This window comes from Notolepis coatsorum (assembly GCF_963971535.1).
Source record: "Notolepis coatsorum genome assembly, chromosome: 1".
In the NCBI taxonomy this organism is placed as follows: domain Eukaryota; kingdom Metazoa; phylum Chordata; class Actinopteri; order Aulopiformes; family Paralepididae; genus Notolepis; species Notolepis coatsorum.
The window spans coordinates 84,264,968-84,288,444 of record NC_140165.1 but is presented as its reverse complement, the minus strand read 5'-3'; the positions used below and the strand labels follow the sequence as shown (position 1 = coordinate 84,288,444).

General features: G+C 41.7%; 1 protein-coding gene across 1 annotated transcript in view; it reads right to left on the bottom strand.

Annotated features, from left to right (window-relative positions):
• The window catches only part of LOC311240748 (kinesin-like protein KIF1C), a 103,990-nt gene that overhangs the window by 34,013 nt on the left and 46,500 nt on the right, over window positions 1-23,477 (bottom strand). Inside the window, exons 9-14 of the mRNA XM_084329322.1 lie at window positions 20,263-20,340; window positions 19,491-19,556; window positions 8,996-9,074; window positions 7,531-7,609; window positions 7,264-7,412; window positions 5,677-5,819 (exon numbers count right to left, since the gene is read on the bottom strand). Coding sequence (XP_084185448.1) covers window positions 5,677-5,819; window positions 7,264-7,412; window positions 7,531-7,609; window positions 8,996-9,074; window positions 19,491-19,556; window positions 20,263-20,340 — 594 coding nt within the window. The remainder of the gene's footprint in view (window positions 1-5,676; window positions 5,820-7,263; window positions 7,413-7,530; window positions 7,610-8,995; window positions 9,075-19,490; window positions 19,557-20,262; window positions 20,341-23,477) is intronic.

Below are 23,477 nucleotides of genomic sequence, written 5' to 3'. Positions count from 1 at the left end.
AACACAGGTGATTGGTCAGAGCAGCCTGGGGAACACAGGTGATGGTCAGAGCAGCCTGGGGAACACGAGTGATTGGTCAGAGCAGCCTGGGGAACACAGGTGATTGGTCAGAGCAGCCTGGGGAACACAGGTGATTGGTCAGAGCAGCCTGGGGAACACAGGTGATTGGTCAGAGCAGAATCAAACCTGGTTCCACTGCAGCACTCACACAATGTCCAATTATCATCTACATTTTAAGTCATTAAAGATACAATCTGTAATGCTGTCAAACAAGGACCTCTAGGCAGTTGCGTGGGAGTAGGGGGGGGGGGTTGCTACTGCTGGCCACAGCTCAGGCTCTGCCCAGAGAGGTCTGCAGAAATTCACAGTATTGTAAGTTATTTATTATATATATTGTTATAAACAGGGTTCCCACAGACATTGCAATTTTGAAAAAAAAACTATTTTTCATTTTCAAGGATGTCACACAAAGGATACAATTAACTTTTAAATGCTGTTTTTTTAAGCATCTTCTTGGCCCGCTTGCCAGCTAGAGCATCATACGCGAAGAAACGAGGAAAAGCAGTTGGAGCGAGCGAGACAGCGACTCGTCAGATTTGATTAAAACAGAACAAAAAAAACTATTTCTTGATCAGAACAATTTGATCATGGATGAACAAAACATTCAATGCGAATGGTTGATTTGAATTTTCAAGGACTTTTTAAAGCACCTTGTTAAATTTTTTTTGATGTTTTCAATGAATTCCAGGCCTTGGTTTTAAAAAAATGTATGCACTTTAACACATTCAGCGGCAGACCCGACATTTCTCGGGTTTCGCCGCCATGCGTTGAGCGCCAGAACCCCCGAAAAATCTCGGGTTTTCATAGTTTTTTCTTTATTTGATTTTAATATTCTATACAGTCTCATGGACCTCGTTGTATCATTGGGACTCATTCTGAGACCTCGAGATTTGCAATACCGGCCGAATCCTGCTGGGTGGCAGTATCGCCTACCCTTTGAAACCTTATTTCACACTGTGTGTTACATTTTATATGGTCCGGGCGGAGAATGGGACCCTGGCAAGTGAAATGCTTCATTCAAGCCACTTGGAACGTGTCCAGCACACTTGATGCATGGTTGTCCCATTTCATGTCAGGGACCCGATGGACATCAATACTGGAAATCGCGATCAGACAATAGGAATATTCATTTTGGAATACCTCCTAGCAAAAGGTAAGGACTATAGACCGTCAATCCTACTTTGATCCTACAATGATTTCACATCGATCGCAACGATCATAAGTCACGTACTCCAAAACGTATGCCGTTGCTGACGATCAGAGCATCACAAACCCCCCACCCCCCCCTTGATGCCTTCATGATGTAACATAATACCTATTATATACCTTTGATTTGGAAATAGTATCGTGTCCAGGCGAGCAACGCAAACGACTTTAGCAAAATGCACACAGCGCTCCATAACTCAGCTTCCAGGAATTAGCCCGGATCACTCTGAAACTATACAATATTCAGGGATTAAAGCAAAAAAAATTCTCCTGTTTTTCAGGCCAAGTCATATTCTTATTTTAACCTCCACTGTATTTTTTTTTAATAGCGTTAGCGTTTTAACACATGATCACTGCCACCAGTCTAAGCCTATGGAGATGTTCACCTTCTTTGCAGGCTATAACTTTTTAAAATTGTATTGCTAAATTGACATTACTATGGCCCATTCAACATCAATTATCTATCGTTCAGGATGTAGGAACGTTATACTTTTTCATTCATAGATTCTTCCAAAAATACCGTCTAGAATATAAGTATGTTTTTATCGTTTTCTGCAGTAATTCCTAGAACGTGAGTTATAGGCATAAAGCATATATAGATTATCAACTGCCGTTTGTTGCCGATACACGCTATATTAAAATTTCAACTGTACATGATCCTAAACGTTATGACTCATCATGCGCGGATGAACGGGAGGGGGGGGGGGGGTCGTTTATAATTCCGTGATCGTCAGTAAATGCTTTATGTAGTATGGTTGATTTATTGATCAGATGGTTTGTAAATAAAGAAATGTACAATCGCCTTGAAAATAACGTTACTGTCCTCTTACCGTTTACCGATGAGACTGGAGGAAAAAGATCCCACTTATTTGACGTTGATCGACTAGATCCATTCCGGTTTGTAGGCGCAATAAACGCCCAAATCATATCGATTATTGAGTTATGGCAAGCGATCCATATACACGGATGTGTGTCTAGAGTCCCGCAACAATATGTGACTGCCGGACGGATTTCCCAGATGCACCGAAATCACCAGATCCCATTTCCGGTTGTACTCACCCGATCATCCACCAGGTGGCGGTATTGAAGCGTTGCACTGTTGTGCAGAGTCCCACTGTCTCAGCAGAGGCTGGGTGGCGGAATTATGAATACCATGGCGAAAAAATGAAATATGATCTCAATAACGTCGTACACCGTGGCTTGGCAGAATTCGCATGACCAGCAAACCCGTCGTACAACGTGATTGGCGGTCAATGTGTTAAGGGAGCCTACTTGTAGAGCATACAGTCCTGACTGTGACTATAGACCCTACTGTTGTGGTTGTTGTGCCAAGCAGGGAAGCTGTGTGCTGGAGAGCGTGAATGCAAGTCTTGTGGCTAGCTTCTGATTGATGGCGAGCTAGCACCCCTTTCCCATTACTTTGAACCATGAACTAAAAGGCTTGTTATCATACAAACAAGGACTAAACACGTTTCGCAATTATGCCACAACAACAATGGACAGTCTCCTCCCCACCATTTGTATATATTTTTTACCACCCACCCACCCCCTCCTAATGTACAGTCTCCTCCTCATCATATGTATATATTTACTATTAGGATCTCTGGGTAACAGTACTGTATATTTGCATATCGTATATGTGACAAATGTAACAGTACTATATACCTGTAAGTCATGTATGTCCCTATGTCATAAATGTCATGATGTGACGTCATGTATGTTGTGCATGTCATAAATGTCACTATGCATTGAAAATGGGGGACCCTGATGATGTAAACAAGACAAACATCTTTCTCTGGTCTGCATCCCCTTAACAATTGTGTGTATTGCTACTGGATTTATCAGAGTGAATGAATGAATGAAAACTTTATTTAATACACGAGACCCTCTTCTTGGGACCGAGTAAGGTTTCGTCGATAATCCAATGTACAGTTACCCCCCCCCCCCCACCCACCCCGCCTACCCAACCACCTCCAATGTACAGTCCCCCCACCCCACCTACCCAACCTCTTCCAATGTACAGTTTCTTCGTCAAATGTATATACTCTCTTTTTTAGACTATTTTTGTATCACAAACAATACTGTATTTGTAAATCTGGTATGTCATAAATGTATAGATGTAGCAGTATTGTCTATCTGTATGTCATGTGTGTCATATATGTTATGATGAATTGAAAATGGGGGACCCTGATGTAAACAAGACGAAAGTATTTCTCTGGTCTGCATCCCCTTAACAATTGTGTGTATTGAGCTGTACTGTATTGTACCCATTCTGCAATCTGTTAATAAAATGTTCAATCAATCAATATTTAACAGATTGCAGAATGGGTACAATACAGTACGGCTCAATACACACAATTGTTAAGGGGATGCAGACCAGAGAAAGACTTTCGTCTTGTTTACATCATCAGGGTCCCCCATTTTCAATTCATAGTGACATTTATGACATTACACAACATTGACATCATGACATTTATGGCATAGTAGGGACATACTACAGGTATATAGTAATGTTACATTTGTGACATATATGATATGCAAATATACAGTAATGTTACCCATAGATCCTGACAGAGATTATATACATTATGATGGGGAGAAGACTGTACATTACGCAGCACGGTGGTGTAGTGGTTAACACTGTCGCCTCACAGCAAGAAGGTCCAGGGTTCGATTCCCGCTTGGGGACCAGGTTTCCATGATGCCAGGTACTCAGGTGGGGTATCTCCCAGGCCTTTCTGTGTGGAGTTTGCATGTTCTCCCCGTGCTCGCAAGGGTTTCCCCCCCGATAAGATAAACCCAATGGAAAAACATGCACAACAGATCGCTAACGCTGTGGCGTCCTTGACGAAGACGGACAGGAGCACATGGATTGGTCCCCGGGGCGCGGCTCATGTTGACGCCCTATCTGCTCCCGGCTGCCCATGGGGGGAAGGACAACGGAATGGGAAAAGTGCAGAGAGACATTTCATCGGCGACTCAGTGCATGTGTGTGTGTGTTCCTGTGGGTCGCCCATCTCGTGTGTGTGTTAAAACTGCATGACAAATAAAGACTTCTAGTCATTAGGAGGAGGGGGTGGTAGAAAAAAGATACATACGGTGGGGAGAGAATATACGGTGGGGAGGACTGTCTACACAGATACACCTGTGTGATGTTGCTACGGAGTTAAGCTAATAAAGGTGACTCACAACCACAACAGGGGACTCACGTATTTGTACTGTGAAGTAACTGTTAACACGACAATGACAAATGTGTTCATTTCTGTTTTTCTTTTTGACATAGTTGCGGAACACGGAAGAAGTTAACTCACCACTACAGCCCGCAGTAGCCTAGCCAGTCTCTTGAAACACCGCTATCTTCAAATTTCCACTCGAAACGTTCTTTTGTTGGGTGGTGCCGCTCATCCTTTTCGTCTGAGAAAACCGCAGTGGTTTTTCTTTTTAGTGGCCGGCTTACTCCTTCCATTTAACCGACGCTATTAAGCTAACGCTAGCTAATCGGTATAGCAGCGTTACAGTGGAAGCAGCTACTAAGCAGGTGGTGGCTGTGACATCTGTAAACAAGGAGAGTTGATGCGCGAGGCTGCAAAAAAGACGACTGTCGTAAAACCAAAACACACCGCAGTTTTTAATTATTTTACATGACTATTTTGTTACCCTGCCATGTGGTGGACAGACCTCTCAGACCTCGCAAATGTCACTCGCCCAATAGCCTCCAGCTGCAACCGCGGAGCGAGCAGCGTAATCCTGTCTCTCGAGTCGCTGAGTGATGACTGCTTGGCGCCGCCCCGGTAGGAAAAAAAATCCATTTTTCATGATATTTGGCGCCTCTGATTGGCTCAATTTTGTTTCAATCTGTATGCATCTACAAATCATATTATACCAGGTAGCCAATTCCGTCAGACTGCGAATCAAATTGACTGATCTCCCCAATCAAATTGACGGAAATCCGTCTGGAGACGGAACGCTTTAATGCCTGAATATTCACCACGGGATAACACGTGAACGTATACATGAAAAAATGTACTCTTTTTTACATGTTGGACGAGAGATAGTGACTGTAATGAGCCATAGTATTGTCTCCATAGCTATAATATAGAATATAGATATAGCTCTGCAAACATCGTGAAAATTACCATAATTTTAAGCGTGGCCACAGGCAGTGCAGATGGGGAGATAGCGTGGCGCTGAAAGTGTTAAGCACCTTGTGCGAACCCTGTATAAATGCTCTGTAGCCTATAGATCCTGAATAGATTACATTTAGAAATGGTCTTGTTTTTGTAAACGTCAACAATGCAACTGTTGAGACCAAACTCACTGGCATGTCTCCACATCAGTTTGGCTAATGTCCAACTGTCAAACGGACATGAGTACAGTGAGACAACAGTTGTCTTCACGTGTCCATCGTACAGGGACTGTACTGTACGTGCTGTAACAGTCACCTGGGGAGGCGGGACTCTCAGAAGGGGAGGTTCCATTGGCTGCGATTGACAGTCGTGAGGCAGGGGAAGACACACCCACAATTCCAGTACTGTTGTTGTTAACTTCCAATGCTGAGAGAGAGAGAGAGAGAGAGAGAGAGAGAGAGAGAGAGAGAGAGAGAGAGAGAGAGAGAGAGAGAGAGAAAAAGAGAGACAGAGAGAGAGAGAGATAGATAAGAGAGAGAGAGATAGATAAGAGAGAGAGAGAGGGAGATAACTCTTTATAATATATTCAATCTCTTGCCTACAGCTTATATGCACCTTATAAGCATCGCCCACTCCTGGTATCAATGGCTTGCAATGCATTCAGTACATAATTAGGAGAGAAGGGATGAAAACAGGTAAACTGGTCAACTGAGAAGCATGGTTTATGACACACAACCATCATCATTAACAAGGGACCCAGAGTAAACCTTTTCAAATTAATGTCCCGCATCCGCTAAATGTTTGTTAATGGCTAATCAAATTTAAGTCATCTAAATTAACATGCGTGTAGTAAATTAGTGGTTTTGATTTTGTTTGAGAGAGTGCCTTCCAGAATGTAGCTGTGTTTCAGAATGAACTAGTAATGTATCTGTGTTTGAAAATAACCTAGTAATGTATCTGTGATTGAGAATGAACTAGTAATGTATCCATGTTTGAAAATAACATAGTAATGTATCTGAGAATGAACTAGTAATGTATCTGTGTTTGAGAATAAGATAGTAATTAGGGGTGTAAAGGTACACGTATCCGTACCGAACCGTTTCAGTGCGTACCGTACCGTATCGAGCGGCTGTGTACCGAACAATACAACGGTATGTTAACCACTAACGACCGCCCACCGGGGGCTGTTTTTTTCACAATCTAATATAATTATCATTTTTTCTATTATTAATTTCAATATAGAATATTAGTTGACAGCCCTACAAGTACAATTAGTTACTGCACACTACACCCCTGAGTGGAACATGGAAAGCCAAACTTTCCCCCACTGTACTGAAAACAGAGGTACGTACCGAACTGTGGTTTTTGTGTACCGTTACACCCCTAATAGTAATGTATGTGTGTTTTAGAATAAGATAGTACTGTAATGTAATTATGTAATATAAGTACTGCAGTATATGTAGTATAGTACCAGTATTATCCAGTAGTTCTCTATATAGTATATGTAGTTTATTACTAGTATTATCCAGTAGTTGTTGCAGGTCCTGGGAGAACAGTAGGTCTCTAGTATAATGTATGTAGTATATTACCAGTAGTATCCAGTAGGTCTCTATATAGTATATGTAGTTTATTACCAGTATTATCCAGTAGTTCTTGCAGGCCCTGGGAGAACAGTAGGTCTCTAGTATAATGTATGTAGTATATTACCAGTAGTATCCAGTAGGTCTCTATATAGTATATGTAGTTTATTACCAGTATTATCCAGTAGTTCTTGCAGGCCCTGGGAGAACAGTAGGTCTCTAGTATAATGTATGTAGTATATTACCAGTAGTATCCAGTAGGTCTCTATATAGTATATGTAGTTTATTACCAGTATTATCCAGTAGTTCTTGCAGGCCCTGGGAGAACAGTAGGTCTCTCAGTCGGTTGACTTCTTCTTTCAGTTCTCTGATCAGTTTAGCGTTGGGGTCCTCGTTAATTATGGCATTACAACGGATCTGTTTAGCACGATCTGCATACCTAGATAGATAAATGGATATATAGACAAATAGATACAGATAGATGAATAAATAGATAGATAGACAGACATACAGATAAATAGATAGATGGTTAGACAGACATACAGACAGGTATGTACCTCAAAGTACTTAGTGTTTCTTCATAGTTGATGTCAGCGGGACTCAGAGCTGCTATCATGGCCGTCCGAGAGTTACCACCTAAAACACAACATACTGAGTGTTACCACCTAAAACACAACATAAATACTGAGTGTTACCACCTAAAACACAACATAGATACTGAGTTACCACCTAAAACACAACATAAATACTGAGTTACCACCTAAAACACAAACATAAATACTGAGTTACCACCTAAAACACAACATAAATACTGAGTTACCACCTAAAACACAACATAGATACTGAGTTACCACCTAACACACAACATAAATACTGAGTTACCACCTAACACACAACATAGATACTGAGTTACCACCTAAAACACAACATAAATACTGAGTTACCACCTAACACACAACATAGATACTGAGTTACCACCTAAAACACAACATAAATACTGAGTTACCACCTAAAACACAACATAGATACTGAGTTACCACCTAACACACAACATAAATACTGAGTTACCACCTAACACACAACATAGATACTGAGTTACCACCTAAAACACAACATAAATACTGAGTTACCACCTAAAACACAACATAAATACTGAGTTACCACCTAAAACACAACATAAATACTGAGTTACCACCTAAAACACAACATAAATACTGAGTTACCACTTAAAACACAACATAAATACTGAGTTACCACCTAAAACACAACATAAAGGAAATTGAGTTTATTTAAAATAAATACTGTATATTTAACACAAAATAAATACTGCTTATTTAACACAAATTAAATACTGCCTATTTAACACAAAATAAATATAGTTTATTTAACAGAATGCTGTAAAAGAACAAAGAAACCTGGTTTAGTTTAGACTGTATCCTGTCTCTATAAGAAACCTGGTTTAGTTTAGACTGTATCCTGTCTCTATAAGAAACCTGGTTTAGTTTAGACTGTATCCTGTCTCTATAAGAAACCTGGTTTAGTTTAGACTGTATCCTGTCTCTCTATAAGAAACCTGGTTTAGTTTAGACTGTATCCTGTCTCTATAAGAAACCTGGTTTAGTTTAGACTGTATCCTGTCTCTCTATAAGAAACCTGGTTTAGTTTAGACTGTATCCTGTGTCTCTATAAGAAACCTGGTTTAGTTTAGACTGTATCCTGTGTCTCTATAAGAAACCTGGTTTAGTTTAGACTGTATCCTGTCTCTATATAAGAAACCTGGTTTAGTTTAGACTGTATCCTGTCTCTATATAAGAAACCTGGTTTAGTTTAGACTGTATTCTGTCTCTCTATAAGAAACCTGGTTTAGTTTAGACTGTATCCTGTCTCTATATAAGAAACCTGGTTTAGTTTAGACTGTATCCTGTCTCTATATAAGAAACCTGGTTTAGTTTAGACTGTATCCTGTCTCTATATAAGAAACCTGGTTTAGTTTAGACTGTATCCTGTCTCTCTATAAGATACCTAGGTTTTCCTTCAGGAGCCACGTCAACACGGAGTCTCTGTAGGGGATGAAGTCACTCTTCCTCTTCTTACTGCTTTGCTGTGAGTCAAAATAGAGAGAGGACAGAAATATAAACAACAACATAAAGATGAACATAAAGATGAACAACATGAAGATAAACAACAACATAAAGATAAACCACAACACAAAGATAAACAATCGTACAGTGACAACACAAAGATAAACAATGGTACAGTGACAACACAAAGATAAACAACAACATAAAGATGAAGAACATAAAGATGAACATAAAGATGAACAACATTAACAAATCCACCGCCGGAAACACTTTACAGCGTTATTGCCCGCCATGCGTTGACTGCCAGATCTCGCTGTACAGCGTTATTGAGATCAATATTTAATTTTTTCGCCATGGCATTCATAATTCATATATACAACCGCAACGCTCCAGCTGGACCCTATAGGTCAGGGGTTCCCAAACTTTTCAGGCCGCGACCCAAAAATAACGGGGTCAGAGAGCCGCGACCCCCACTATTATAGGAGGTAAAAAAATTTTTTTTTTTTTTTTTTTGGTCTTTTTCCCCCTCCATTTTCCTCCGATTTTCTCCCATCCCAATGTTAGTCGTATGCCAATTCCCAGTCCCTTCCTGGTCGCTGCGCACTTACCCCCCACAGTCAGATCATCTGGGAGAGTGGAGGCTACCACGTGCTTCCTCCGACACACGTCCAGCCAATCACCGCTTCTTTTCACCTGGCAGCCCGGATTCTCATTGAGAGGGCGTAGCGTGTGGGAGGACCACACTATCCCCCTCAAGTCCAATCCGCGCTTAGCAGGCGCCCCGACCGAACTGTAGGAGTCGCTGTTTACAACGACCCGGACCCACCCCGCCAGCTTCTCCCACCCTCTAATACAGCCAATTGTATTAGTGCAGACGGCCAGCCAAGCTGGTGACAACCCCGGAGCTGTGAGCTGGATTCGAACAGGCGAATCCAGCTCACAGCTCCGGGGCTGGTGACGAACGCAATCTCCGCTCGGCCACCTAACCGCCTTTATTTTTTTATTTTTAAATAAATGGAAATGTATGGTTGAAACATGCACACGTTCAAACACACACACACTAATAAGCATTGGAGGCTTTTAACCAGGGCCGGACTGGGGAAATCATTCAGGCCAGGAAATATAGTGCAAAATATAGCCCCAGTCAGGCCACTTTTTAAGCAGGGGGTCTGGGGGTCCCCCACCAGGACATTTCTTGTTACAAAGACTTCATTTCCTGCATTCTGGTGCAGGCATTTTTTTATTTGTACCCTTTAAATGCCAGTGTTTGTGATGGCTTCACAAATTATTGTTAAAAAACAGGCTAGCATATGTATGATTAGCAACAACACTGATTTTGATGGATTTTCAGTTTTTTTGTAATGTCAGATTGAAAATAATACAATCTTTTATTCAACTTCAGTCCTGATCATAACACCACATATTAATTTTATAATTCTAACCCATTAAATGCCAGTGTGTGTGATGGCATATATTTGCAATATATCAAATGCAAAATAGATTTTTCTGGGTGGGATTATTACAGGCTAGCATGTGTCAATGATTAGCAACAACAGTTTTTTGTAAGGGTCCCGCCTCCACCAATCACATGCGGCTCCCTTGTGTGTGTGTGAGAGCAAGAGAGAGAGAGAGAGAGAGAGAGAGACATAGTTCTCCAACTTGTGTGAGTTGCAGTGATCTCCTGGTTGTTCCCCACCTAGGTTATCTAACTATTGCGCTGCTGCAACTAGAAACACTGTCCTGGCCTGCTTCTAAGTTCAGTGGCCTGACTGCACAATTTCTTGGAGGCTCCGACTTTGGGAACCCCTGCTATAGGTGACGGCAACAACGTCTCAATACCGCCACCTGGTGGATGGTCGAGCAAGTTACACTCGCCGACAGGATATGGGGGCTGTGCGTCGATTAAATTCATCCGGCCGTCAGATATAGTTGCATGACTCCCGACAGACACAATGTACATAATGGATCGCTTTCTAAACTTAATAATCGATATGAATTCGGCGTTTATTGCGACATACAAACCGGAAATGGACCTAGGCGATCAACGTCGTATACTTGGGATCTTTCACCGCCAGTCTCTTTGGCGCACGGTAAGAGGACACTGAGGGCGTTTTCACACCTAGCTCGTTTGGAGCTGTTATTCCGGAACCTGGAGCGTTTACCCCTTATTTCGGTTCAGTTGGGCATATGTGAACACAGCAATTACATTCTGTTGCGGAACAAAACAAGCGGACCGAGACCACCTGGAGAGGGTGGTCTCGGCGCAGTTCCAACCGAACCCGAAGCGGACTTGTACGCTGTGAGAATGCAATCGATTTAACAAACCGACACAATTAATAATAATAATACGTCGTGGGTCAACGTGGAGCAGCGATGAGGTACACTGCGTCGTTGATATTTGGGCAGACGATCACATTCGTCAGATGCTGGAGAACACGCACAAGAACACTGAAGTGTACATAAAGTTTAGTGACCGAATGAGGGAAAGGGGCTTTGAAAGGTCTGTCGAACAGTGTCGCGCTGCTGCGCGTTGTTACAGCGGAGATACAACAAGCAGAGCAGACCCTGAAATTGTGTTGCCGGGTGTCAGTCAGTCAGCCGCGCGCAGGAGAGAGGAGCCGGGGTCTCTGTAGTGACAGCAGCAGCACCGTGCGGGACAACCCCCCTCTCTCTCTCTCTCTCTCCCCCTCTCCCTCTCTCGGCTCGATTCAGGGTTGGGGGGGGGACGGACACCCCCCAAAATCTGACCAATGAGTGACAGTTTGCTCGCGCGTGCGTTTGTTTTGGTCCGCTGTTAACACAGCTGTATGAACACAAACGAACTAAAGGACAAGTGCAACAATTGTATCATTATAGTCCCTGTGTCTCCCTGAATCGGAACAAAGCAAACGAACTACAGGTGTGAAAACGCCCTAATGTTATTTTCAACCCAATTGTGAGTTTCCTTGTTTGCAAACCATCTGATCAATATATCCACCCAACCTACATAAAGCATTTACTGATGATCGGGGAATTATAAACGACCCCCCCCCCCCTTTCCTCCACGCATGATGAAGCATAACGTATACCGATCATATACAGTTTAATTTTTTAATATAGCGTGTATAGGGGGAAAACGGCAATCGATAATCTATATATGCGTTTAGGCCTATAACTCACGTTCTAGGAATTACTGCAGAAAACGATAAAAACATACTTATATTCTAGAAGGTATTTTTGTATGAATGTATGAATGAAAAAGTATAACGTTCCCACATCCTGAACGATAGATAATCGATGTTGAATGGGCCATAGTAATGTCAATATAGCAATACAATTAAAAAAGTTATAGCCGTGCAAAGAAGGTGAGCCACTCCATAGACTTATAGCGCTGGCAGACTGGGTACAATGATGGGTACAATGCCCAGCGGGCAATGTGTTAACAACTACATGAATACGGTACAGCGACAACAAGATAAACAATAACATAAGGATAAACAACATGCAGGTAAACAACGGCGCAACAACATAAAGATAAACAACATGCAGATAAACAACAACATGCAGATAACAACAACAAAGTGTAATTTATTTTTATATATATAAACAAAATTAACTCATTCTGCGCCAGTCACGAGAAAACTCTGGGTTTAATCGTTATTTCTTTTATTAGCTATATCCATACATTTTTCATCCATCAGGGCGGCTACGTGGCGTAGTGGGCAAGGCGCTCGCCTGTTCGAGCCCAGCGCTCCACATTGGCTTTCAGTTTAGCTGGTCGTCCGTACTAATACATATTGGCCGTATTAGGGGGTGGGAAACTGATGGGTGGGGATCGGGCATTGTGGACAGCGACTCCTACAGGTCGGTTGGTGCGCCTGCGCAGTGGAATCAGGAAGTGTCGGGGGCAGCGTGAGCCTCCCACGCGTTACTCCTCACCACTGAGAGATCGAGCTGCGCAGGTGAAAAGATGCGACTGCTGTTACCTCAAGTACCGGAGGGGACTTGTGCTATGTATGACTTAGTCCACATTGCAGCCGGCTTGTGGGAGGCAAGAAACAGCGTTCGTGACAGGGGAGGGTTGAATTGGATGATACGAAATTGGGATGGGAGAAAATATAGAAAATGGGAGAAAAAGTGGATAAAAAAATAAAAAATTTCATCCATCCAGCCTGATGTTATCATTGGGAATGGGTCTGAGCTCGCAAAAGGGCAAATACCGCCACCTACACCTTCCAGCCGGTATTGCACGCCATTAGAAATGGTGTAGTTTCTTTTCTGGGCCGATCTGAGCCGTGCGGGTGGGGTTTAAATACTCCAGCAGAACTAGCGTTTACATATGCAATGCTGGACAATGTGGGACGGACCTCCACGAGCAGTATTTGGAATGGCGATCAGATAATTGGATTATTTTTTTTGCATTACATCAGAGACCAGGTAAGGACTCTATATATAAAATCTTGCGTTGATCTGGGCGGCTGATTGGCGCAGTGGGCAAGGTGCTCGCCTCTAACGCAGGAGACGCTGGGTTCTAGCCCAGCTCTCGGCGTTGCTACCGGCTGGCCGGTCATTCATACTAACACAATTGGCAGTGTTAGAGGGTGGGAAAGCCGGTGGGTGGGGATTTGACGTTGTGGACAGCGACTCCTACAGGTCGGTTTGGTGACGCCGGTGCGACGGAAGCAGGAAGTGACGGGGGCAGTGTGAGCCTCCCACGTGTTACTCCTCGCCACTGAGAGTTCGAGCTGCTCCGGTGAAAAGATGCGACAGGGGAGCTCCAGTAGCTCACCGTGTATCTCGGCGCTATTTCGGCGTCGGGGACAACCGTGCGCGTCACGGATCTGGGGTACACGAGTTCGACTCCCGGACTCGCCGTATTTTCTCAGAGTGTCTTTCCCCCGATCTATATCCTATTCAACCTGTTTCTGTCGGTCATGCTTGACCAGAAAAAGCGATAAACGCTAAAAAGAACCAGCTGACTGGTCAAAGTTTAAAAAAAAAAGAAAAGATGCGACAGGCTGCCTCCTCGTGTACCGGAGGGGACACGTGATGCAAGGCTTCTGTCCTCACTACAGCCGACCTGTGGGAGGCATAGTCTAGCAACGTTCAAGACAGGGGAGGGAAGAATTGGATATATGAAATTGGGATGGGAGAAAAATAGAAAATGGGGAGAAAAAGTGGATAAAAAAACAAAACAAAAATAATGATAATCTAGCGTTGATTTCAGGAAGATTCGATAATTTAGTGTATTCCACTAAAACACTATTAACGCGTCTTTTCCTGGGATTACTAAGAATCACCAAAACTATACTCCTATTCAAAACGGTATCAAACGGAAATGTACGGATGAAAAAACAATCTGTTTTATGCATGTTGACTGGAAGCAACTCACTGACAATTGACGGGTGTATTAGACCCATAGCTATAATATAAGATATATTTTAAAGGAAAACTCCAACATTTTGGGAAATTAGCTTATTTAACATCTTCCCTGGAGTTAGACAAGAAGATACATACCTTTTTTGTCTCTGTGCATGCATTAGGCTTAGGGAACGCCTGCACCGTTAGCGTAGCTTAGCTTCATCACTGGAAGTGGGTCAGACTTTTACCCTGAAGTTCCCTACAGTCCCCTACAGTCACGAAATACACTCCAAATACAACTCCAAAACATTCCTGTAAACATGTTGTGACCTGTGTATTTACCACGTGGAGAAATAAAAAATAATTGAATTCGACATTTACGTTTTCTAAGCAAATATACTCAACTATTTTTTGCCTAACCACTCTTCTCTGGGCGCAGTGATTTCACGCAACGCAGTGCTACTTTCTAACGCTAACGCCAGTGTTTGTTTACATTTTCATTTCATTCAAAGGATCCGAACCGATTGAAGTTTATAGATACTATGACTGTGGTAAGTTTAAATTTATGTTTTTAGATGGAAGGCTGTATTCCATCTGTCTAACGTTAGCGAATATTGTGAGATCGATGAATAGGACATAACATTGCTGGACTATCGACCTAGTTAGCCCCTTTCCTGACTGCGATGCATGGCTACAGGGTTTGGGCGAGTGAATCCACACTCGTGGTATTATTATAACTCATTTATTGTGTAACGCTAGCCCCTTAAAACTTACCACAGTCATGGTATCCATAAACTTCAATCGGTTCGGATCCTTTGAATGAAATGAAAATGTAAACAAACACTGGCCTCACGTTAGAAAGTAGCACTGCGTTGCGTGAAATCACTGCGCCCAGAGAGGAGTGGTTAGGCAAAAAATTGTTCAGAGTATATTTGCTTAGAAAACATAAATGTCGAATTCAATAATTTTTTATTTCTCCACATGGTAAATACACAGGTCACAACATTTCTTTATTTCTTTATTTCTTTATTTCAGATCCCCATTAGTCACTGCCTCAGCAGCGACTATTCTTCCTGGGGTCTGGATCCAAACATATAAAATTAAACAAGAATAATCAATAAACAACATAAAAACAAAACAAATATCAATAAAACACCAATAAAATATACAAACAATTATAGAACATTAAACCAATTAAAATCAGACATACAACCAAATATGTATGCCAAATTTTCTAATATAGAACAAAAACAAATATCAATAAAACAACAAATATCAATAAAACAACAAAGACAACAAAGACAACAATAACAAATATCAATAAAACAACAAATATCAATAAAACAACAAAGACATCTCAGAGCAAACTAAAATGTGCTCAAAAACAGCACAACATTCCATACACTCATACTCTAATACTCATAACCACTAGACAAACACATTCCAAAACAACACATAACCCAACACAAGAACCCATTCATTAGACACAGATTAGACCTAACCAAAATCAACCTCTTTCTGCATTACAGCCACTCGTAGTCTCCTCTTGAATCCCACCTTACTGGTAATTGAAACCAAATATTGTGGAAGTCTATTCCAGTAGGACATTGCCCTGTACATTACAGTTTTCTTTAAGGCTTCAGTTCTGGGTCTCGGCAGGGCGAACCGACCCTTCAAGGCTTGTCTAGTGCCATAGCCATGACCATCACTAATAAGCACCAGCTGCAAAAAGAGGCACACAGGTTTATGCAAAGTATAAATATTTCTCATAAACAAAATAAGACTACACACTAGTCTCTCATTGACTCTCATCCATGACAGTTCCTTGTGCATTTTCTCAACACTGTTTCTAATTGAGCTATGCAATGCAAGTCTTGCAGCTCTATTTTGAGTAAGCTGTATTTTATTTAAATCTTGTTTGGATGCATTTGACCAGATTGCTGGACAGTAGTCCAGATGTGACAAAACTAGTGATTGTATGACTTGCTTGGTAGCTGTGTCTGTTAAAAAATAGGCATTCCGTCTAATAATTGAAATACTTCTGCTCATTTTTGTTACAATATTGTTAATGTGAGTTGACCAAGAGAGTGTTTCATCTATTATAACTCCAAGCAATCTGGCCTCCTTAACTTGCTCAATATCTGCACCCTGCAAAGAAATATTTAATCTGTGATTCTCTCTCTGAGCATGCTTTGAACAAATAATTAGACATTTTGTTTTGGATGCATTTAGTTTCAGCTTATTTACCGTGACCCATTCAGAAATCTGCATTAACTCGCTTTGAAGAAGACTGCTGAGGTCTTTGGCATTGCTTGCCGAAGCATATATTGTAGTGTCATCTGCATAAATGGAACTGCTTGCATTTCTTAAACTTTGTGGCATATCATTTACAAATATTGAATATAATAATGGTCCAAGGCAACTTCCTTGAGGAATGCCACATTGTAGCGTTTTAAAGCTTGATAAAGTTCCATTAAACAGGACACATTGTTGTCTCATGAATAAATAACTTTTCATCCAGTTAGTGTGTGAAACCATAATCAGCTAGTTTTGTAAGCAGCAGTTCATGATCAATGAGATCAAAAGCTGCGCTAAAATCTAACAGTACTGTACCAACTAATAATTTACAGTCAATATTTCTTGCCAATCATCAGCCAATTGTGTAAGTGCTGTGCATGTTGAATAGCCTGGTTTGTAAGCATGTTGAAAGTCAGAATTTATGTTATTAAGGGAGAAATAATTTTGAATTTGTTTGAATGCAATTCTTTCCATAAGTATACCTAAAACAGGTAAAATACTGATTGGCCTACTATTTGGTCCAGTGAATGATTCTTTTCTATTTTTTGGTAGAGGAGTGACCTTAGCTACCTTCCATATTTGCGGATAAATTCCTTCCTTAAGACTCAAATTGAATATATGACATATCGGACCAGCAATACTTCCAGCTGATAGCTTCACAAGTCTACTGTCCAGATTGTCGTGACCAGAGGGTTTGTCACATTTCAATTCAGACAATAACTTTTCAATTTCTGAAAGATTTGTGACCAAAAATTCAAATTCACATTCTTTGTCCTTCATGATCTGACTTTTTATAATTGAATCTGATAAGTTACCCTTTACAGGTGGCATGTTGTCTCTTATAGTATTTACTTTATTTGTGAAATAGTCATTGAAATAATTTGCAATATCCAAGGGCTTAGTGATGAAACCATCCCCTGATTCAATAAATGATGGTATTTTACCCATTTTGTCTCTACCCATGATTTGATTCAGAGTACTCCATAGTTTTTTACCATCATATTTTGTTTCTTCAATTCTGGATTGGTAGTATAGCCTTTTTTTCAGTTTATTTAATTTTGTCGCTTTATTTCTTAAAGAGCGATATGCTAACCAATCTTCTGAATTCCGTGAATTTAGAGCGATTATTTTCAGTCTATCTCTTTCTTTCATGTTGCTCCTTAGGTCAGTGTCTAGCCAAGGTGCTTTGATAGATCTTACAGTACGTTTTTTTATGGGCACATGCTTGTCACAGACCGAGGAAAATAACTTCATAAATTCTCCTAGGGCTTCTTCAGTATGAATACACTCAAATACACTGTCCCACTTTATGTTGTGCACGTCTTGAATAAATAAATTCTCACAGAAATGTTTATAGATTCTTTTATGTATGATTTTAGGACCTGCTTTGGGGACTTTGACTTTTCTTGCCATAGCAATCATGTTATGATCACTGAATCCAATTGGCACTGAAACAACTTTTGAACATTTATCTGCTGAATTAGTAAAAATATGATCTATACAAGTTGAGGATAATACACCTGATTTGTTGACGTTTATTCTAGTCGGTAGGTTTACCATTTGGGACAAGTTGCATACCGTGGCTATGTCATTAAGCTTTCTTCTCATAGAGCAGGTATTAGATAGCCAGTCTATGTTTAGGTCACCTACAAAATAAATTTCTCTGTCAGTGTCCGAAACATTTTGAAGCATTGTACAGATTTTTTCAAAATATGCAGCGTCGGAATTGGGTGGTCTATAGCAGCAGCATACAAGTAATGGCTTGAGATGCGGCAGGTGAACCTGAATCCAGATGGCTTCCACATCTGGCCAGTTAAGATCTTTTCTTATTTTTGTTGGAATTTGTTCTCGTATATAAATGGCTACTCCTCCACCGTGCCTGTTTCTATCCAGTCTAATTATATTGTACCCTTGTATAGTTACCTCAGTATTCTCAATTGTTTCCTCCAAATGAGTTTCAGAAATTGCCATTATGTGTAAATCATTTTCAAACATTATAGCACTCAAATCATTTACTTTATTTTTCAGACTACATATGTTTAAGTGGGCGACTTTAAGCCCTTTTCTGGGGAGTTTAATCAACATTTAGTTTAAGTAAAAGGACAGGCCACATTTGATTGAACCATTCAACTGTCCCTCGGCTGTTTTGGGGTGCTACTTCGTGGTCGGATTATCAGTCTGTCATACCTCAGAAAGGCGATCTCTCCTCTCTCACGAGCAGCTCTCATCTTGGGCAACAGTTCTTTTCTTTTCAGACGGACAGCGTCTGTGTAGTCCTCGTTTATGTAAATGTTTGTCCCTTTGAGTTCTATGTTTACAGGAACGTTTTAGAGTTGTATTTGGAGTGTATTTCGTGACTGTAGGGGACTGAAGGGAACTTCAGGGTAAAGGTCTGACCCACTTCCAGTGATGAAGCTAAGCTACGCTAACAGTGGGGGCGTTCCCTAAGCCTAATGCACGCACAGAGACAAAAAAGGTATGTATCTTCTTGTCTAACTCCAGGGAAGATGTTAAATAAGCAAATTTCCCAAAATGTTGGAGTTTTCCTTTAAGCACTCGCAAATTTCGCAGTCTCCCCATTGATTAAAGCGATGGCGTTCTAGCGCCCCCTGGCGCCCCGACCCCTGGCGCTGATTGAGTTAACAACAACATGAAAACGGTACAGCGACAACATGAAGATAAACAACATAAAGATAAACAATGGTACAGTGACAACATGAAGATAAACAACAACATAAAGATAAACAATGGTACAGTGACAAAAACAGTTGTAGGACTGTGTGCGAGTGTGTGTTTACCATCTCAGCCAAGGCAGATATCACTTTCCCCAGGGTGGTCAAAGACTTGTTGATGTTGGCTCCTTCCTGCACACGCATGCAAACACACACACACACACACACACACACACACACACACACACACACACACACACACACACACACACACACACACACACACACACACACACACACACACACACACACACACACACACACACACACACACACACACACACACACACACACACACACACACACACACACACACACACACACACACACACACACACACACACACACACAGAGAGAAGGAGAGTTTTGTTACCATGATGATGTTTTCATGACACACATATTGACACGTTCGTCTATAATATTAAGGTTTAAGGTCAGGTGTACTTCTACTGTGGTCCATGGTTCAGTTTTAGTGGGAATTATCTTGAGGCAGACAGGTCACGAGCAACAATAAGACAGACCGCCTTTCCAGTCAGACTCAACTTATGCAATTCCAAGACTGTTTAGGGAAATGTGCAGAAATAGGCAAATACACAAATTTTTTAAATAGGCAAAAATAACACATTTGTACTTCATGCAAAATATTCAGCCTAATTTGCAGCATTATTTAGCCTGATGTTCCATGACGTACCAACTGATTGTCTAGTTTCCTATGGTACCACTAAAAACATACTTGACATCACTATAAATGAGGGTTGTCCTCAATGGGTTTCAAGTTCAAATAAAGGATTGAAATTAAATGTATTTATGTGAACTCATCATCATCACAACCTCTCACCTTTAACCTGGTGCCCTTTGCCCCCGACGAGTCAGCTCTCTCACTTCCTGCCAAGTCGACCAGACTGATCTTACTGACCTGGAGAGAGAGACATTCAGAGAGAGAGAGAGAGAGAGAGAGAGATACAGAGAGAGAGAGAGAGAGAGAGAGAGAGAGAGAGAGAGAGAGAGAGAGAGAGAGAGAGAGAGAGAGAGAGAGAGAGAGAGAGAGAGAGAGAGAAGAGAGGTATTTTATTGGGTTTTGGTGCAAAGTAAAACACTGGAGCACACTTAGGACTTAAGACTCATTCTCATCTAATCCCCCCAATCGCTCATCTTCCACTGTGATCAAGTGGCCACTGCAGTGTGAGGGGGAGTGGCTGCATTACGGCTTTTCTTTTACAGTAACAACTGTCTGATTAGATGTAAACGAGCCCTAAGGAGGTAAACCTTTTTTTACAGACTAGTGTTTTAATGCATGGTGCATCTTCACCAGAGACACACAGTAGGCTACTGAGGAGACATTTATCCTCTGCTAACTATGAAACCACCTGACGTCCACTGAGACTGTGCAATAACTATGAAACCACCTGACGTCCACTGAGACTGTGCAATAACTATGAAACCACCTGACGTCCACTGAGACTGTGCAATAACTATGAAACAACCAGTCATTAAGGCTTCTCGATTATGACAACAAAATAATCACGATTATTTTTGATTGATATTCAAATCACGATTATTAATGATAATACTCATTGAAGTCACTCATTCATTGATTACTCATTGATTTGAGGACATCACAGGGCTTGATGCTTACTTTTTTCAGGAGGGTTGGGCATCCTTTGGATTTGATCGATTTCGGTTCTGGTTCTGCTTATCGAATCTGGTTCTTATCGAATCTCTGTTCCAATTCTAATATTTGTGGTGGGAGAGAAAATAAAATATCAAGAACCAAAACTATTCTACTTTTCATTCTTGGCAGATTTAGGCCCTAGTCAGTAAATTGTGAACCATCACATTAAGGTATATTTTTCTCTTAACCTGCCGTTTCTGATGCATTATGACAGGAATATATCGAAGGAGGCGTATTCAATTCATTAATATTGGATGATAATGCCTTTTTTGCTTATCCATTAGCTAAGGAAGGAGACAACTGTTGCCAAGGAATGTTCACCTTAAATCACTGCTCAGTGACATTCATCCACTCTCTCCGTCTTCCCCTTCATAGCTACAGTGAGAGGTTTCTTTAATAGGGGTGTCTGGGGATGAATTGGGGCAGGGTGCTTTGTGAACTAGCATCGTTTGTTTGGGTAACTCTAATATAAAAGATGAATGTCAGCTGTCAATATATTGTTACACTCGAGTGTCTCACCTCTCTCCACGTCCACGCTGGTGCAGCACAGAAGGTATTATAACCCGAGTGTAACATTAACGTTGTTGTAACGTTAGCGCTGGTATTGCTACCACGTGGGAGACCGCAACACGCCGAAAGCGGAGCATGGAGGGTTGAGGCAAACGCTTTGTCATAGTGGAGGAGCTTCCTTGCTGCACGGAATACTCTTGCTGCAGGCATAGACCACCGCAACACTTCCGGGATTCTGAAATCAAGTCGATCTGCACTTTCTCGACCGAGCTATAGTGGATTTTTACGCATCTACTCCCGAACTACGCTATGTGCAGATTGCCCACGGAGTCTAGGTTCATCAATCTGCGTAGTTCGGGAGTAGGTGCGTAAAAATCGACTATAGCTCGGCCGAGAAAGTGCCGATCGACTTGGGATTGGTCTCTCCGTGTTCAGGAGACTCGGGCGTATAAAAGTCTATTGGATCATGTCTCCAGCACCCCCCACAGCCGTAGCTACAACCACTTAATGTCGAGGCTCTCATCCACATTCATACATTTTCTCCCCCCGCTCTCTCCCCCATGAGCTCAATGTAACGCGTAAGTGCAGTGGTCTATTGCGTTTTGCTGTATTCCATCTTTTTGTGTGACACTCAACCAACCGTTCAAGTGTTTGCTGCCGTTAGTAAACAAGAGTCTCTGCTCAGCTGACGTGACGACGTTAGTCGCAAACGGGAGTGAAAGGCTCGCACTGTCGAGCCCCGCATCATATGACAACAACTAAATTGGTTTTTACCTTTCTTCTCCACCAAAGGCTGCCTTTCTGTCATACTGTAGTCTGTTCTGTCACAAGTTACCAGAAAAGTTTCAAAATAACTGGAGAAACACGCCATGGCTCCCTCCTCCCTCTCAACAAAAACTGAAACAACTGTTTGGGCTCGAGAGGAGGGGCAGGCGCACAGCTGCGAGGGGAGCGCGCGCTGCATTCACAACACGGGACAAAGTGAGAGCAACGCGGCATGTGGCACAATGCTCGTTTTATGTAGATTATCTTGTTTTCATGGTCGTGGGAAGCCAAAATCATAATCGAAATGTTTATTTGATTAATGGAACAGCCCTACCTGATGTTCACAGAGACGGTGCAGTAACTATGAAACCACCTGACGTTCAGAGACTGTGCAGTAACTATGAAACCACCTGACGTTCAGAGACTGTGCAATAACTATGAAACCACCTGACGTTCAGAGACTGTGCAGTAACTATGAAACCACCTGACGTTCAGAGACTGTGCAGTAACTATGAAACCACCTGACGTTCAGAGACTGTGCAGTAACTATGAAACCACCTGACGTTCAGAGACTGTGCAATAACTATGAAACCACCTGACGTTCAGAGACTGTGCAGTAACTATGAAACCACCTGACGTTCAGAGACTGTGCAATAACTATGAAACCACCTGACGTTCAGAGACGGTGCAGTAACTATGAAACCACCTGACGTTCAGAGACTGTGCAGTAACTATGAAACCACCTGACGTTCAGAGACTGTGCAGTAACTATGAAACCACCTGACGTTCAGAGACTGTGCAATAACTATGAAACCACCTGACGTTCAGAGACTGTGCAGTAACTATGAAACCACCTGACGTTCAGAGACTGTGCAGTAACTATGAAACCACCTGACGTTCAGAGACTGTGCAATAACTATGAAACCACCTGACGTTCAGAGACTGTGCAGTAACTATGAAACCACCTGACGTTCAGAGACTGTGCAATAACTATGAAACCACCTGATGTTCAGAGACTGTGCAGTAACTATGAAACCACCTGACGTTCAGAGACTGTGCAATAACTATGATTGATTGAAAACCTTTATTTATCCCCGTAGGGAGAT